The following is a 19,261-nucleotide window of genomic DNA, read 5'->3' as shown; positions in this document are numbered from 1 at the left end:
GTTTTGTCAAGGTGAAAGGTGAGATTACATTCTTGGCTAGAATAGCACTTTGGTAGCATTAAACATTTAGCAATGGAGTTTCCTCGATGGATGCAGCCTTGAGAAATGTCTCTTCCATCTCCCCACCCCCAATTCCCGTAGGTCATTGCTCAACTTCATTGACATACCCTCAAATCTATGTTGAATCAACATAATCAAATTACATTTTCAAACTATGCAGGTTTTATTTTAAAGATTCCTTGATGGTTTGAAGAATGGTTACTTAGTGATTTGATCAATATGATTTTTTTTTTAATTGTTAAAAAAATCAATCTGTCTATAACATGAACGACCTGATGATAAATCGTGAACTTTGTTACAAATATAATGGGAATCAGTAAACAGGTCCTATGGTTTTGAATGCTTTTTTTTTAATTACTTTGAAACTAGACATTTTAGCAGTTTTGTTTCCAAAACATCCTGAGTAATTTTTGGGGATAACTTGGGTCTTGCAGGGTTTAAGTGAATGCTCACAGTCATTTACCTGCAGTTGAGGATTCTAAAACTAGAGGCCATAGGCTTAGGGAGAGAGATGTTTTTCAATTCTCGGCCTGTGTGCAATTTGGCATAGTTATTTTTAAAATAGAAAAGTACAGCACAGGAATAGGCACTTTGGCCCACAATGTCTGTGTTGAACATGATGCCAACACCGAGTCTTATCTGCCTGCATATAATCCATTCCCTGCATACCTACTTTAGTTTAGAGATACTGCATGGAAACCAGCCTTTCAGCCCACCTTGACACGAGTGTTCTATTTTCCCACTTTCTTATCCACTCCCTATAAATTAGGGGGCAATTAACCCACAAACCCACACGTCTTTGGGATGTGGGAGGTAACCGGAGCACCCGGAGGAAATGAATGCGGTCACCATGCAAACTCCAAACGGACTGCCCTCGAGGTCAGGATCGAATTTGGGTCTCTGAGGCAGCAGCTGTGCCATTGTGCCTGTCTAAAAGCCTCTTAAATGCCACCATCATATCTCTCTCCACCACCACCCCTAGCAGCACATTCCAAGCATTTAACGCTCTGTAAAAAAAAAAAACCTGCTCAGCCCATCTCCTTTAAACTTTCCCCCTCTCACCTTAAAGCTATGCCCTCTAGTCTTTAACATTTCCAACCTGGGACAAAGGTTCTGACTGTCTACTCTATCTATGCCACCCATAATTTTATATACTTCCTTCAGGTCTCCCCTCATCCTGAGAAAACAACCCACGCCTTTCCGACCTCTCCTAATATCCTCTAAACCAGGCAACATTCTTATAAACATCACTGTGCCTTCTCATAAGTCCTGTACTGGCACAATTGTGTAACTCTTCAAATGAAATTGTATGAAATACTTCAAATGAGGCCTAACAATGGTCCTTTAAAGCTACTTTGTTGAATAAACTCTCATCCATAGTAAAGAGTATCGGGCGTAACAATTGCAGTACAATTAGCCAACACCTTCTCCTTATTTATTTGTATTTCAGGTGAATCTACTTTGACAGATCCTTTAACTGAAGCAGGAAAAACTTATGAAGAAATTGCCAACCTCTTTGCAGAACAGGTGCCAAGATTTTTTATTTGGATAACTGCATGGAAGTGTAAAATAGACCTAAAATGTTTCTAATTACATTGCACATTATACAGTGCCATTGGAACTAACAGAGCTTTTCAAGTCTGCATCATGACTTTAAATCAGCAGTTTGGTGATAAATTCACATGTTGTAGAAGCAGAATTAGGCCATGTGGTCTATCAAGTCTACTCTGCCATTCAATCATGGCTGATCTATCTTTCCCTCTCACCCCATTCTCCTGCCTTCTCCCCATAACCCTTCACACCTTTACTAATCAAAAACCTATTAATCTCCACCTTTAAAAAAAAAAATCCATTGACTTGGCCTTCTGTGGCAATGAATTCCACAGATTCACCATCCTGTGACTGAAGAAATTCCTCGTCATCTCCTTTCTAAAGGCATATCCTTTTATTCTGAGGCTATGGCCTCTGGTCCTAGACTCTCCACCACTAGTGGAAACACCCTCTCCACATCCATTCTACCCAGGCATTTCTATAATCGGTAAGTTTCAATGAGGTTCCCCCTCATCTTGCTAAACTCTGGGGAGTAGAGGCCCAGTGCTGACAAACACTCATCAAATGTTAACCCAAGCATCCCTGCGATCATTCTCGTAAACCTCCTCTGGACCTCTCCAATGCCAGCACATTCGTCCTCGGATATGGGTCCCAAAACTGCTCACAATATTCATACTCGCAATAGTGGTCTGGCCAGTGCCTTATAAAGCCTCAGCATTACATCCCCATTTTGTATACTAGCCCTCTCGAAATAAATGCATGACTCCACACATCTGGCCCCCTCTCAGCTCACTCTCCCAAACTGTTCAGGTCCTTCTGCAGAGTCCCTGCTTTCTCTACACTACCTGCCCCTACACCCAAGAACGGAACTCACTGTCAAAACATGGAGGGGACAGGGGACATAATTTTTATGTCCCCTGTCCCCTCTATGGAGCGAAGGAAATAGGCAACGTTTCGGGTCTGAAGAAAGGTTTCGACCCAAAACGTTGCCTATTTCCTTCGCTCCATAGATGCTGCCTCACCCGCTGAGTTTCTCCAGCATTTTTGCCTACCTAAGACATTCTGTTAATAGTGTTTACATTCTGGTTCACATTTATAATTTTTGACCATGTAACATTACTAATAAAGTGGCAATGTCTTGTGTGGGTGTGGCTCAGTATCAATCGTGTATGTGCCATGGGAAATTAAGGATATAAAGAAAATGCCTGAAAAGTATTTGCTTTTGATTTATCGAGTAAAAGTGTACTTAAAATATATTCTTTATTGCATGGGAGATACCAGAACTTGAAATGATAAAATCCAAGTAAACATGTTACTTTTGCAACGCTTGCCAATGTGTAGAAATGTCAAATGAACCTGTGTCTTTTAACAGCCCAAAAAAGACCTGGAATATTTGATGGAAACCAACCAGGAATATAAAGGATTGTTAGGATGTTTCCCTGATATCATTGGAGTACATAAGGTAAAAAAAAAAACTTGTGTGAAATGAAAATGTTCCATTGAGGTTTTGTTTATATTTGTCCCTTGTCGGACAGCAATAAAAAGTGAAACATAAAGTTTTGAAGCCAAAATGAACGTAAAGAAAAACTTCAACTTAAAAGATTGCTGAGCTGATGCCAAGTTTTGCAAAACTGGAGATGTAGATAGATATGAGGAAGCCAGCCAATATAATAAACCTTCCAGATGTTAGTCTGGCTCAAATGTGGAACAGTAATGAGCCTGGAAAAAATACACATGGCATTGTACTTGGCACTACACACAGAAACAAAAAAGGATAATTTCTAGAGTGGAATGCAATTGTGATGATTTCTGGGTTACATTGATAGGGTATTCCTGGTTGTGAGGCTTACTTGGATTGACTATGTGATTTCTGGAACCATGTCGTGCCTCATGCAGTTCCCATTGGAACATTGCCCAGGAAATAAGATTACACTGGAATCATGAGTAACTGCAGATGCTGCAATCTTGCGTCAAGGACAATGTTCTGGAGAAATTCAACAGGTCAGGCAGCATCTCTGGAGGACATGCAGGGTGGTGTTGTCAATAGTGAGGATGGTTGTCAAACATTGCAGCAGGCTCTTTATCGGTTGGGCAGGTGGGCTGAGGAATGGTGATGGAATGACACAGAGAAATGTGAGGTGTTGCATTTTAGGAGCACTAACGTGGGCAGAACCTACAGAGTGAATGGTAGGGCTCTGGGGAGTGTTGCAGAGCAGGAGGATCTGGGTGTACAGGTACATAGTGCATTGAAAGTGGCATCTCGGGTAGATAGGGTGGTCCAAAAGGCTTATGGGTCATTGGCCTTCATCAATCAGAGCATTGAGTATAGAAGTTGGGCGGTCACCTTGCAGTTGTATGCGACATTGGTGAGGCCGCATTTAGAGCATTGTGTTCAGTTTAGTGCACCATGTTGTACGAAAGATGTTGTCAAGCAGGAAAGGGTGCAGAGAAAATTTACGAGGATGTTGCCAGGACTCGAGGGCCTGAGCTATAGAGAGAGGTTGACCAGTCTAAGACTGCTCCTTGGACCACAGGAAGGTGAGAGGTGATCTTATAGAGGTATACAAAATCATGAGTGGAATAGATCGGGTAAACACACAGAATCTCTTGCCCAGAGTAAGGGAATCGAGAAACAGAGGACATAAGTTTAAGGTGAGGGGAGAAAGATTTAATAGGAACCTGAGGGGTAACTTTTTCATGCAAAGGGTGGTAGGTGTATGGGACGAGATGCCTAAGGCAGGTACATTCACAATGCTTGAGAAACATTCAGACAGGTACATGGATAGGACATGTTTAAAGGTATGTGGGCCAAATGCAGGCAGGTGGGAGTAGTGTAGATGGGACATGTTTGGCCAGTGTGGGTGAGTTGGGCTGAAGGGCCTTTTTCCACGCTTTAAGAATCTATGACATGGTTTGGTGATGTTTCAGGTCAGGACCCTTCTTCAGGCTGATTGTAGAAAGGGGGCAGCAAACTGGAAAAGAGCAGCTTTCTCCACCATGTAACAATCAGTCTAAAGAAGATGTGATGGTGCCACTTCATCAGATGCCACTCTGATTCCTATCACTGGCTGGCAGTCCAGGAGAGGCCACGCTTTAACCTCAGCATCATTGGTGTTTTGGGTCCAATAAGCTGATGTTGGTTTGCACCAAACTGGAAAACCTCATCAGCCTCCCTATAAAATCCCAAGCATTCCACTTCCAGAGAGATCCCTATCACTGGGGAGAGTCCAGGAGAGGCCAGAAGGAGAGAGGACAGGGACAATTGGGTCCAAGAGCTGATAAGGAGAGAGGGCATCAGCCTCCTCCCTATAAGAGAGATTCCAGCCAGAGAGAGAGGGAGAGGGAGCGAGATGAAAGAAATGGAGGATGAAAGAAGGAAGGAAGGAAGAAAGAAAGAAGATAGAGAGGAATGGAGAGAAAATGGGGTGCCTCCCTGCTAGGCGTGTTGCCCTGTTGCAGATTCGAGGAAGACTGAGCCACTGGGACAAACCAATACAATACAATACAATGAACTTTATTTATCCGTTAGGAACTTTGGTTTCTGCAGCCATACAACAAACAGAAACAATTTTACAAGATACACAACCAACTCAATTCACACAGACATCCATCACAGTGAATCTCCTCCTCACTGTGAAGGAAGGCAAAGTCTTGTCTCTCCCCTGCTCTCCATCCTCTCCCGATGTTAAAGCCCCCGCGGGCGATGGTAAGTCCCGCGGCCATCAAGGCTGTGCCGGGCGTTGTAAGGCCCTGCTCCGGGTCTTAACGTTGGAGCCCCCAGCGGCCGTTAAACCCCGCGGCCGTTAAACCCGCGCCGGGGGATGTCAGCCCCCGCTCGGGTCGCCCTCAGCCCCTCAACTCGGGCAGGAGAAGCTGCCGCCGCGGGAGCTCCGAAAAGCGATCTCTCACCAGGGACCCGCGAGCTCCCTATGTCACCGTCCACAGGCCCGCAGCTGGAGCCTCCGAAGTCCGGCTGCAGCCGCGCGCCACCACGGCTCCCCACGCTCCGAGGTCGGCCACCAACAACAGACGACCAACATCACTATGTAGTCAAGACTAAGCTTCCGGGCAGAAGCCCCAGCCAACCAGTGTCCCTACTGAGGCTGAGTGAGTGGTCGAAGCAAACCTGAGACACCAATGCCTCTTCCTGCCCACGGGTAACAAGGACCTACGGCCACACACGGAGCAAAGACTGAGCTGCCAGGATAAATCCGAGACCACCAGAACCTCCTCTCGAGGCAAGAGTGAATTGCAGGGAGAATTGAGACTCCCTCCTGAGTTGCCGGGGCAAGCCTGAGACTTATGTAGATGGCCAGCACTACTGCACATTCGCCCTGATGACGAGAGACAGCGGTCCCGTGTGGTCCTGGACTTTCTTTTCACTGTAAATAAAATATATCATGTGTATTCACCCGACTGCTAGTCCTGGTGTAGTCACTGCTGAACCCGGCTTCAATGTCAACGCCACAAGGTGTTCAGACCCGAAATGCCGTTTGTCGAAGTACTCCACAGATGTTGCCTGACCCACTGAGTTACTCCAGCATCTTGTGTTCTAAATAGGATTACACTATTCTATTGTCTGCCTACCTGAGCAAACCCTGGTGAATTGATTCTCCTGGCTCTTCAACGTAAGGGCTATCCACCAACTCTGTGGTACCAACATGCAAAATCCTCAGTCTGACTGCCAACAGCCAACTAAGCCATATACTTCAAATATACAAGAGCCACATTAATGTCTACTGCATTTGAACTGTGGTGCTATATTTTACCTTAATTACTCCACAAAATGATTGCCATGCAATAATTTATTCATCTTTCTGCCGCAAGCTAGCTTCTGAACAGTTGATGGATTTATTCATCTACACTATAAATGGATGACACGTGACTATATGCATACTCCATGTTCATAAGTGATAGGAGCAGAATTAGGTTATTCGGCCCATCAAGTCTACTCCGCCGTTCAATCATGGCTGATCTATATTTTCCTCTTAACCCCATTCTCCTGCCTTCTCCCCATAACCCCTGATACCTGTACTAATCAAGAATCTATCGATCGCTGCCTTTCTAATATCCATTGACAGCCTTCTGTGGCAATGAATTCCACCCTCTGACTAATGAAATTCCTCCTAATTTGCTTCCTAGCATACTTTTATTCTGATCCCAAACACAACCACTAGTGGAAACATCCTATCCACATTAACTTTATTCCAGTGAAATAACCTAGACATTTATATTTTCAGATTAATTAATCTTGATAATTGTCTTGATAAAGCATACAACTGTATGGCTATGTAATGGTAAAAGGAAATACAAGTTTGTTTGTTTTTTTAATTCCATCGACCAGAATCAAGACAATTGAGGAACTTAAAAAAAATAAAGTGTTAAAAGTTGAGTGAAGGACAAAGTATCTTGGATGGAGGGCTTTGTGATCAATAAGTTGATAAACAAATGATCTGGTGCGGCAGAATGTTGTGCTGCACCACAGCCTATAACCTTGTGTCAGGGAAAGTGCTTACTTCATCCCACCAAGTTGGGAAGGGATCCAGCATCACCCACTGCAGCGTGATGTAGGCAACCCGCACATCTCCTTTCAACGTTGTCTCTTTCATCTTCAAGGTACACCTTCTTCCCAGCTGTTATGAGACGTTGGGAAGGGATCCAGGTTGAAGAGGAGTGTCGATCAGAGGCAGCATTGGGCATACCCAAATTATGAGATCCTAGCCTAGCTAAGCTATTATACAGAATTATGTGTTGAAAGGTAGTTTGTGTATTTTTTTTTTTTAGATGAGCTCACAATCAAGGAATCAGATTAAAATTCGACAACATCTTGCTGCATCCAGTCATCTATAGAAGAATCTAAGGAGGCATAAGTTATTTGTTTTTTAGAGCCATCTGCACCATTCATTACAATATGGCTGATCTTCTCACTGAATATCATATTGCTGCACTCTTTGCAAACCCCATCATGTGCAAATATCGATGAACAGTAGGAATAACAGTAAGGGGAGGAGCAGCTCTGATAATTCCAGACCTCAACAATGGTGGAGCCAGAACTCAAGACCAAAAGAACATTCTGATCTCTTTGAAGCAGTCTTCAATCAGAAGTGTGGAGGAGATGAAGACTTCTTCCTGAAGTCCCGACCAATATAGAAGCCAAAGGTAGACTCAAAATGCTGGAGTAACTCAGCTGGACATGCAGCAACTCTGGAGAGAAGGAATGGGTGACGTTTTGAGTCAAGACCCTTCTTCAGATAGAAGCCAGTCTTCAATTTAGTTCACTCCATTATATCAAAAAAAATGTATGAATAAAGAGTATATAGCAGTGGCTATATGCCTGAATAGACTAGGCTGCTGTGCAAGGATATACTTTGAAATTAGCTATAGGACCATCAAGTATTTTTGTTGAAATTAAGTCTAGATTGTAATCGCCAAGGAAAATTGTCCTATTCACAGAAATAGGACAAATCTAATTTGCCATTCATCAATTCACAAGCTATGCCCTCTTTGATATTTGATATTTCTTTGACATTTCCACTTTGGAAATGTCTACCCTATCTATGTCTCTCGTAATTTTATACACCTCTATCAGGTCTCCCGTCAATCTCTGGTGTTCTAGAGAAAACAATCCAAGTTTGTCCAACCACCCCTTATAGCAAAAATATTTAAGAAGGAACTGTAGATGTTGGAAAATCGAAGGTAGACCAAAATTCTGGAGAAACTCAGCGGGTGCGGCAGCATCTATGGAGCGACGTTTCAGGCCGAGACCCTTCTTCAGACTGAAGAAGGGTCTCGACCCGAAACATCGCCTATTTCCTTCGCTCCATAGATGCTGCCTCATCCTCTGAGTTTCTCCAGCATTTTGTTCTACGCCTTCTAGCTAAGACCCTTTAATCGAGGCAGCATTCTGGTATGCCTCTTCTGCACCCACTGCAAAGGCTCCACATACTTTCTGTGGCAGGGCGACATGAACCACACACGATACTCCAAATGTGGCTCAATTGAAGTTGTATGAAGCTGCATAATGACTGCCTAACTCTAATGCTCCACGCCCTGACAAGCAACCATATGCTACATTACCGTTCTCTACTTGTGTTACCACTTTCATGGAGCGAAGGACTTCGACCCCAAGATCCCTCTATACATTCATGTTGGTAAGGGTCTTGCCATTTACTGTATACTTTACCCTTGCATTCAACCTCCCAAAGTGCAAGGGAATGCACTTGCTTGGATGAAATCCCATTTGCCAATTCTCCGCCTATTTCTGTTGCTAATCTATATCCTGCTGTACACTTTGACAGCTTTTCTCACAGTCCACAACTCCAGCAATCTTGGTATCGTCAGCAAACATACTCACCAATCCATCTACATTTAAGTTCAAATAATTTATATGTATATATATATCACAAATGGCAGAGGTTGCAGCACAGATCCCTGCTGAATTCCACTGGTCACAGACATCCAGTCTGAATAACGCTTTCCACCACAACCCTCTGTCTCCTATTTGTTAGCACATTCTGAATCTATACCAGCAAGTCTCTGTGAATTCCGTGCATCTTAATCTCTGATCATGAGTAACCTTAACTTGTAAAAGTCCATGCAGACAACATTCAGCCATTATGTGACATTTGTCAGCAATCTGCTCACAATCACAATAATACTTTATTAGCCAAGTATGTTTTGCAACGTACGAGGAATTTCATTTGCCAAGTCAGTCATACAAATAAAAAACAACGGAACCACACAAATCACATTTTAACATAAACATCCACCACAGTGACTCCTCCACATTCCTCTGATGGAAGGCAAAAAAAAGTTCAATCTCTTCCCTTTGCTGTTGGGGGCCTCGACAGGATGATCTTGGCTCCCATAGCCAGCCATCGGGCCCTCCGCCTCGAGGCGATCCGCTCCTGCATCGGGGGGGATGTCAGCTCCCCTGCGCCGGGCGATCGAACCCCACGTCGAGGCTGGTCAAACCTTCTGCGACGTTGGAGCTCCCGACATCCATGTCCTCTCCCGAGACTGCGAGCTGCCAATGTAAAGTCCGCAGGCCGCAGTTGGAGTGATCCCAGGCAAGGGATCGACTCCGACGTAAGTCCACGCCCGCGGTGGGGCCCAAGGCCCGTCCGAGGAGGCCTCCATCTCCATCGATGGTAGGCCGCAGAGCGACCGGAGAATGCGATCCAAAAATTAATCGCATTTCCGGCAAGGTAAGAAACCAAAAAAAAAGTTTCCCCCGACCCCGCCTCCTCCCCCCATATAAAACAAACCGGAGAACATTTACACAGACTTTTAACACACACTAAAAAATGTTTTAAAAAAGACAAAAAAAACAGACTGTTGGCGGGGCTGCCAATCGTACGGCGCCCCTGGTGGTCACAATGCCAAGATTATTTTTGTTCCAGGAGCACACTGCTCTAGACTTTAATACAACTTCGGTCAAAATGGATCTAAGAGCTGAAATCCACAAGTGAGGCTGGAGTGACCCTCATGCCTACTTTCCCTTGTGCTGAGTTGCTTGCTAAACTCTTTAAACATATTCAAAAATGTGATGAAGATTCCGCCGTAAATAAATGTTGGTGGAGTAACTTTCTTCTTGCACTCTAAATTGCAAGACATGTAAATATGTGACCATTATAATTCATCTTTTTTTCCTTGACTATGCTTCAATATTCAGTTTTGTGTCATCTCTCTGTTGATAGATCCAGAATGAAACCCAATCTTCTATAACATGTTTCCACATAATTATTTCCTGTTGGAAAATAGACAGTTTAAAATATAGGTTTCTGTTTTAATGGAATTTGTGGAGTAAAACCGTTATAGATGGAAGAGTTGCTCTAGAATTTTTATCTGTGATGTTCTTTGAAAAGATTCTTTGATGGATGGATTATATCTTTTAAGGTTTTAATGGTTTATTATATATTTTTATATATATATTATATGATGTTTTATTTAAATAGGGTGCTATAGAAAAAGCCAAAGAAGGTGACAAGTTGGTTGCCTTAAATAAAATAACAGGACAGGAAAAGAACACCATGGTGAATCGTATTAGCACTATGTCTTACACGTTACAAGGTAGGTTCAGAAACAAAATGGAAAAAGAGGATAACATGACATGCTTTTAACTTGTATATTTATATGTTTTACTTGAGGCAAAGGAAGATTGCTCAAAAGGGTAATTATTCCAGCAATGCTTTCATAGTTCACAATGATGATAGAAATCTGCTCCTTGCCTATTGTTAGTTTTTTCCAACCTGGAGAAATGGCCTCATGACAACACCTCATATTTCGCTTGGGCAGCTTACAACCAAGCAGTATGAATATTGAAGATAGACACAAAAAGCTGGAGTAACTCAGCGGATCAGACAGCATTTCTGGAGAAAAGGAATAGGTGACGTTTCAGGCCGAGACCCTTCCCCTGATTGAGAGTCAGGGGAAAGGAAAACGAGAGATGTAGATGGTGATGTAGAGGGATATAGAACAAATGAATGAAAGATATGCAAAAAGATAACGATGATAAAGGAAACAGGCCATTGTTAGCTGTGAGCTCGTTGCAAATGAGACAATGCGACAAGTTCAAGTTCAAGTTCACATTTATTGTCACATGCACCAATTAAGGTACAGTGAAATTTGAGTTACCATGCAGCCATACAATCAAAAAGAGCACAATACACAATAGAATTTAACACAAACATCCACCACAGTGGAATCAACATTCTTCACTGTGATAGAAGGCAATAACGTTCCTCCTTTGTTCACCCGTGGTCGGGGCCATGAACCCTCCGCAGCCACCGCTACGGACGGCCCTTTCGTCGGGATGATTGAAACTCCGACGTCAGGACGGATCGGAACATACACTCCGCGACTTGGAGTTCCCGAATCGGCCACTTTCCTACTGGAGACCGCGGCTTCACGATGTTATAGGCCGCAGGCCGGCGGTCGGAACACTCCTGGCGATCCCCGGCAAGGGGATCCCCGGCTCAGCAATAGAAAGTCCGTGGCTAGAAGCTCTGCAGTCCGCGGCTTCACGATGTTATAGTCCGCAGGCTGGCTGCTTCTCCATCTTCCAGTATCCCTTGCATCTCTTCTATCTCCGCCCCTCCCTCACCCTAGTTTCACTGTCTATAACTAGCCCACAGCCAACAATAGACCATTGTGGGTTCTACCTTTCCTTGAACATAGTTGCTTTTTGCATATATTTCCATGTGTATTGGTTCTATGTGCTGTCTAGAATTCCCGTTTCCCTTTCTCCCGACTCTCAGTCTGAAGAAGGGTCTCGACCCGAAACGTCACTTATTCCTTTTCTCCAGAGATGCTGCCCTGACCCACTGAGTTACTCCAGCTATTTGTGTCTGGCCCCATGACAATCTGACCATGTGACAAGTGAACAGATTTTAACAAATATTCCATGTCCTAATCTTATTTAAACTGTATTTGGGCAATTTTGACACAAGGTGACAAGGGACCCTTGTCCAGACTCTTCATTCTGAAGACGACTCCTGAACTGAAACATCTCCTACTGATGTTCTCCAGAGATGCTGCCTGACTTGCTGAGTTACTCCAGCACTTTGTGTCTTGATTGTAAACCAGCATCTTCCTTGTGTCTCCATTGGAGTTACGGTTCCTTCGCAGCTATCATGTAAAAAACCTTAGAGTTACCTGTGAAGATGAAAGAGAAACTAAAAAAGGAGAGGGCTGATAAGGGCTTTGGTAACTGGATGAAAATGCACGGTCTAGCTAAATGAAAGCACTCAGCTTTCACCCATCATCAACAATGAGAATAACATACAATATTTTCAATCACTGGCAATAGATTTTTTTACAATAATTACCTACGTCACGTAGTAATTCTATAAGCTGCTCACATGCACCCTGGTGTACCCCAAATCCTCTGAACTGCATACACTACATGTGAACTCCCATTTTGGTCACTTCTTATAGGGATTAAACTCTTAACATATTACCTTTGACCCTAATTTAAACTTGTATTGAAGATCAAAATAGTGCACTCTGAACTCAAGTTATTATCGACATACATTGTTCAATATTGAACCGAGGAGGCTCTTTCTTTAGCCATTGCCCTGACCATTGCTCTCTTGGCCCAGCCCTTTCATTCTTTCCTGGTCATCGATGGGCAACTGACAAAGTAATGCAGGCCACACGGCCTGATGAGTCTTAAATCCCTTTACCCACTCGATTCCACAATCCTTTCACAACACATGTGAATCCGGTCCTCCTGGAATAGTGGAATGTGGGGAAGGGAAGAGTGAGCATAAACGGAATTGATTATAAGTGTATTTTCTGAGGTGCATTTGCTTTGGTAATGAAGATGACTAAATTTAGGTTCCATAATTTCCATTACAGCTGAGATGAATCACTTCCACAGTAATCGAATTTATGATTACAATTCTGTAATGCAACACTACCTACAGCAACAAGTCCAGTTTTATGAGACGGTAAGTTGCTTAATAGATCTATTTTCCTTTGAACCCCATCAGGGTAAAATGACTGAAGTAACTTTATTTATTTAATAGGGGTATTGTCTATTTATGTCAGCATCCTTTTGTTACATTTTCTCAGTGTTTAAAAGTATGGAGGTTTAATTAAAAAACTGAAGATCCATTTTTTTCCTGATAACTTCCATTAACCCATTGACAAGATTACCTCTACAATTATCCCCACTGTAACTCACGCTTTACCTTATTGGGGATTTGTTTTGTCCCTATGTCTTGGTCCTCTTTGTCTAATCCCTATCTCCTCCAGCTCTCAGCAACTCTCAGTCTGAAGAAGGGTCTCAACCCGAAATGTCACCCATTCCTTCTCTCCAGAGATGTTGCCTAACACGCTGAGTTAAGGATGGATCTTGCAACTAAAACATGAACTGTTTCCCTTTCCACTGATGCTACCTGAATTACCGAGTGCTTCCATCACTGTCTGTTTAAATTTGAAATATTAAATAGTTTATAACTGGAGAAGAAACATTACAAGAAATAAACAAAACTGGCATTTGTTTGTTCCACCATGACATAAGCCATTAATTCATAAGGGATAGGAGCAGAATTAGGCCATTCGTTCCACCAAGTCTGCCATTCAATCATGGCTAATCTATCTCTCCCTCCTAACCTCATTCTCCTGCCTTCTCCCCATAACCCCTGACACCCGTACTAATCAAGAATCTATCTCTGCCTTAAAAATATCCATTGACTTGTCCTCCACAGCCTCCTGTGGCAAAGAATTCCACAGATTCACCACCCTCTGACTAAAGAAATTCCTCCTCATCTCCTTCCTAAAAGAAAGTCCTTTCATTCTGAGTCTATGACCCCTAATCCTAGACTCTCCCACTAGTGGAAACATCCTCTCCACATCCACACGACCCAAGCCTTTTACTATTCTCTTTTCAACGAGGTTCCCTCTCATTCTTCTAAACTCCAGTGAGTACATGCCCATTGCCGTCAAACGCTCATCATATGTCAACCCACTCATTCCTGGGATCATTGTAAACCTCTGGACCCTCCCCAGAGCCAGCACATCCTTTCTCAGATATGGACGATATGGTTTCTTCTCATTATGAGAGCCAGTCCCATGGCTATGATAAAGACCTGTTTTACCTTCATTTCAAGAGCCAGCACTTCATAGCTGTTGTGCATGAAATCTCACCTACCTTGCTTCACCTTCTCTGTCCCTTCTTAAAACATAGCAACTTTCACGAGGTTTATTTAGATCAGAGGAAAGTAAGGCTGTATTTGATGGAGGTGTTTTAAATTATTAAGCGATGAGAATATATATTGATTGAGAAGTTAGAACAAGGTGACACTGGGAGATGATTTTTAAAGATAGTGAGTGGACAGCAAGATAAATGTTCTTTTTTGTGGGCTCACAAACACTGAAGTGAGCCGTCAGTATTTGTGAACAAAGCGGAATTTATAACTTGCATATAAAAACACAGGAATATTACACAACTTGAAATTAGGATTTGGATTATGAGGGTGATAGATAGAAACTTAAGTATAAACTTAAACGTAACTTCAAGGATAACGGATAAAGTGCAATGGGCTATTTAACGATCAGTTTTGTTTGAGTTGAGTTTAATAGCCTGATGGCTGTGGGGAAGTAGCTATTCCTGAACCTGGATGTTGCAGATTTCAGGCTCCTGTACCTTCTACCTGAAGGCAGCGGGGAGATGAGTGAGTGGCCAGGATGCTGTGGGTCCTTGATGATGCTGGCAGCCTTTTTGAGGCAGCGACTGATAGATCCCCTCGATGGTAGTGAGGTCAGAGCTGATGATGGACAGAGCAGTGTTTACAACTTTTTGCAGTCTTTTACGCTCCTGGACGTTCAAGTTGCCGAACCAAGCCATGATGCAACCGGTCAGCATGCTCTCTACTGTGCACTTGTAGAGGTTCGAGGGAGTCCTCCTTGACATCCCGACTCTTGTAATATTCTCAGGAAGTAGAGGCGCTGATGTGCTTGCTTCATAATTGCATCCGTGTTCTCGGACCAGGAAAGATCTTCAGAGATATGCACGCCCAGGAACTCCAAAGACGTACGGGTTTGTAGGTTAATTGGCTTGGTATATGTACCACAAATTGTCCCTAGTGGGTATAGGGTAGTGTTAATGTGCGGAGATCGCTGGTCACCCAGTGGTTCCTGTGCTGTATCTCTAAAGTAAACTACACTAAACTACAGTTGGTTGAGGCATCAGGTTCAACAAAGACATAGTGGGCCCAAGGGACTGTTCCTGTGCTGTACTGTTCCATGCATACTGTTGGTAGTAGAATATTAGGTGTTGTTCCACCAATTGACTTGTGACCTCGCTCGGGCAGTGGAGGAGGACCATGACAAAAAAGGTCGATATGGGAAGGGGAGTTAATTCATTCATCATCGTTGAAAACATTAGCGACGCAGTGGTGCTGGTTTCCGACGGGAACAGTGATGGACGCACCACACATCTCTGTCCTCCAGTTCCTGTGCACTTCTGCCGCTGGACGTATAGGATTTTGGTGTGTGTGCTTTATCATCGTTCCTTGCAATGCTGTGTACGACAGTGATCGCAATATCTACTAGAGTGTGGATGGCCATTGCCTCACTAGGAGCTCATCTGCCCTTTGACAGGTCTTGTTTTTGGACCACAGCCCCCTCCTCACCTGGCAAACCAGGTGGGGGAGACAGTTAATCGCCGACTATCCGACCATGGAGCAGGTAGCATCGGATTACATGGTACCCGTGGCGGGGGAAGCTGACCTAAAATGGTCAGCAACGGGGATATGCAACAGGTCTGACCAGATGTAATACAAGTACTCAGTGAAACAGTTACCTAGCTGATGTTTGGTTTTGCCCATGTTATAGAGCCCACATTGGAAGCACTGAATGCAGTAGGTGAGGTTAGAGAAGGTGCATGTGAACCCCTGTCTCACTGGAAGGGCTGCTGTGGTCCTGAATGGATGTGCGGGAGGAGGTGTAGTGACAGGCTTACTTCTCATCCAGTTGCAACTGAAAGTACCTGGGGAGGGGGTGGTTTGGATGGGAAGGAATGAGTGAATCAAGGAGTTGCAGAGGAAGTGGTCACTAAAGAAAGTGGGAGGGGTGGGGTGGGAAGATGGGTCTGTTGGTGGGATCATGTTGAAGGTAATGGGAAAGGTGGAGAATGATGTGTTGGATGCGGAGGCTGGTGGGGTTCATGTTGAGGACCAGGGGAACTCTTGTCTTTTTTTGGTCTGGGGGGGGGGGGGGGGGGGGGAGTGGAGAACTGCGGGACACGGGGGAGAAGCAACGAGGAATCCATCCACAACAGCAGCAGGGGAATCCATATTTATTAAAGAAAGAGGACATGAGATGTCCTAGTGTGGAAAGCCTCATCTTGAGAGCAAAGTCGCTGAGGCGGAGATATTGGGTGCAGAGGATGTCATTCTTGCAAGACGAAGGGTGATGGAGAAATCGAGGAAGGAGAGAGAGGTGTCAGAGTTACGACAGGTGGAATAGATAGATTATAAATAGGCCATACATTAGACAATTCTGCCCATGACTATAAAGAGGGGAACATTCTTTATAGGGGAAAATCAAAAATTCAATGGGGAAAAAAAAGCAAACGTACGGAGTGCTTTTTGTTTACGAATGGGAGGGAATGCCATTGGAAAAAATGAATTGTTCTCATGTTGTGTTGGAAAAGCCTATGAAGAAAAGTGTGTTAACATTTATTTTATTGCTTCATACTAGATTGCAGCAAAGCTGAAGCAAGCATTGGGCCATTTTACAGCACAACAGTAAACCCTGCAACACATTCAACCTTAATTGACTATTTGGTGGAGGAAACCTATACTTCAGTGTGTATATGAAGGAAATGCACAAGAAAAACCCCTTCAAATCCAGGGTTTGTTTGAGATAATATTACGCATGTAAAACAGCTCATTTGGACCATATCAGTTATTCTTCTGTTGGTGCAAAATTGTTTTATGACTCTTGTGCAAGCATAAACTTTGTGAACTTTTTTTGTTATTTTCTCTTTCTCATTTTCTTGTTTGCTCCTTTTCATGGCATAATCTGCGCGGCTGCATTTTTGACCCGCAGTGGCATCTCATCAGCTTGGTAATTATTGCTGATATCATGGTGCCGTGGTGGTTAATACTGCCTGTGAACACTCATCCTTGCAGCTTACTTTGGTTACAAAATGGGCCATGGGAATAAGAAAATGCAACACACTAGGGGGGTTTTTATGACATTGGCAGCAATAACAATGGAGCTAAAGAATTAATTTTGTGCTCCAAGCAAATACTTTTCAGAAGCCATTGTTGTAATTACATTTGCTTTTCTAGCTTGTATTTTGGGCGATTAATAACATTTCATGCCAGTCATGCATTCTATGAATAAAGTGCACAAGACCAAGATTCGCCTTGATTCAAACTAAGTTGAACAGACAACAAAGAAAAAAGCCATTTCAGAAACAATTCCAAATAGCAGTCAATGGTGTGAGCAGTCCAGCACAGAAATGCAGACATTTTGGGGGGTAGAGGTAGGGTGGAGGGGGTGGTTGGCGAGAACGGGGAGAACCTTGAGAAATGAAACATTCCCAGCTGTGAACTGTGCCATTTATTCTTGACCAAATTTTACTTGGTACGTGACTATTTGACCGTCCTTTTTTTGGTAATAGCTTTCGTAGAGCAGTGTCAATGGTTACAGCCTGAGATGCCATTCTGAAACGTTTTAATAGATATGGCTGGTTTGCAATTTGGTTTTAGTAATGAATTGTACGTCAGATTTATGATTTGCCACAATCAACTTCTCTGACTATAATATTATTATTATTACATAAGCTACCGAACTACCGAATGAAATTGCTTTTTCAAGAAGTACACATTAACAAAGCTTTGTATGCAAATTGTTTGCTGTTCTCAACTGGTTACCGATTCTTGGAATCCACTTCCAAAGTTAAGGGCTGACATGAACTCCGTACAGTAGCGAAAAATTTGAAAGCTATTCTGAATAGTTATTGCATTACTAATAGCCCTGCTTAAATTTAAAATGACTGTACAAAGACACCTAATTATATGGACATATACATTCATGAATCTAAGAGGACTATAAGAGCATGTTTGCACCAAAGATAACTATTTAATTTTGTATTGACATTATTTTTGGATGATAAAACTAATAAATGTTCTATGCTTATACTTTTTTGATACTCGCGTTTGTCTTGTTCAGATGCTTAAGTGGAAGGAAAGTAAATTTTAAATGTGATGTAGTGTGGGATGAAAGATCTTTATAATGTTAGAGAGTAAGACAATTTTATGCATAAGATAATTAACCAAGGATTTTTTTTTTAGAAATGGAACTGTTTGCATTCGGTTGTTTCGATTCTGTCCTCAGTTTAGTGGATAAAAATTGCACTAAAATATAAATCCTAAATTATTGAGATGTATTAAATATATTTGTTGAGATTTGTTACATAATGCATTTTTCTGGTGTTTACTGTACACAAAATTTAGAAAAGTAAATTATTTATTTCTGTTAAATGCCATGTAAAAAAAGTCTTGTTGAAATTAAATATCAGATTTATCCTCTCGTTCCTATTTCAGTACAGGTCCTCTGCTGTACTCATACTTAAGTTCATACTTTATCCGTGAGTCCATCCATTTCAGAGAACAGCAAATCTTATCAAGCTTTACTTCTGAATACTCAAATTCTTTGCTTAAGGGACTGAGGACAGCAACTGAGGGAATTCCAAGAGGCCAAATTAAATGCAGATGGGAACACACTGTTTCACTTAGTCATAGTCATAAGGCATGGAAACAGGCCCTTCGACCCAACTTGCCCACTCCAACCAAGATGTCCCATCCATAATAGGCAAAAGTGCTGGAGAAACTCAGCGGGTGCGGCAGCATCTATGGAGCGAATATCTTCAGACTGAAGAAGGGTTTTGGCCTGAAACGTTGCCTTTTCTTCGCTCCATAGATGCTGCCGCACCCACTGAGTTTCTCCAGCACTTTTGCCTACCTTCGATTTAACAGCATCTGCAGTTCCTTCTTGAACATGTCCTATACTATACATCATCTATACTAGTCCCACCTGCCTGCATTTGGCCCATGTCCTTCTAAACCTTTTCTATCCATGCACCTGTTAAAATGTCTTTTAAAATGATGAATGATAATTTGATAAATAA

The 19,261-nt window shown here is 42.8% G+C and overlaps 1 protein-coding gene across 2 annotated transcripts in view; it reads left to right on the top strand.

Annotated features, from left to right (window-relative positions):
* Positions 1-18,657, top strand: part of snx9b (sorting nexin 9b) — a 98,649-nt gene extending 79,992 nt beyond the window's left edge. For both annotated transcript variants that reach the window (XM_055639970.1, XM_055639971.1), the window contains 5 exons: positions 1,511-1,587; positions 2,984-3,073; positions 10,569-10,683; positions 12,973-13,064; positions 16,822-18,657. In XM_055639970.1, coding sequence (XP_055495945.1) covers positions 1,511-1,587; positions 2,984-3,073; positions 10,569-10,683; positions 12,973-13,064; positions 16,822-16,872 — 425 coding nt within the window. In that variant the 3' untranslated portion in view covers positions 16,873-18,657. The remainder of the gene's footprint in view (positions 1-1,510; positions 1,588-2,983; positions 3,074-10,568; positions 10,684-12,972; positions 13,065-16,821) is intronic.
* The last annotated feature ends 604 nt before the right edge of the window (positions 18,658-19,261 follow it).

This window comes from Leucoraja erinacea, chromosome 8 (genome assembly GCF_028641065.1).
Source record: "Leucoraja erinacea ecotype New England chromosome 8, Leri_hhj_1, whole genome shotgun sequence".
Taxonomy (NCBI): domain Eukaryota; kingdom Metazoa; phylum Chordata; class Chondrichthyes; order Rajiformes; family Rajidae; genus Leucoraja; species Leucoraja erinaceus.
The sequence above is the reverse complement of the archived record's forward strand: the minus strand, read 5'-3'. Positions and strand labels throughout refer to the sequence as shown.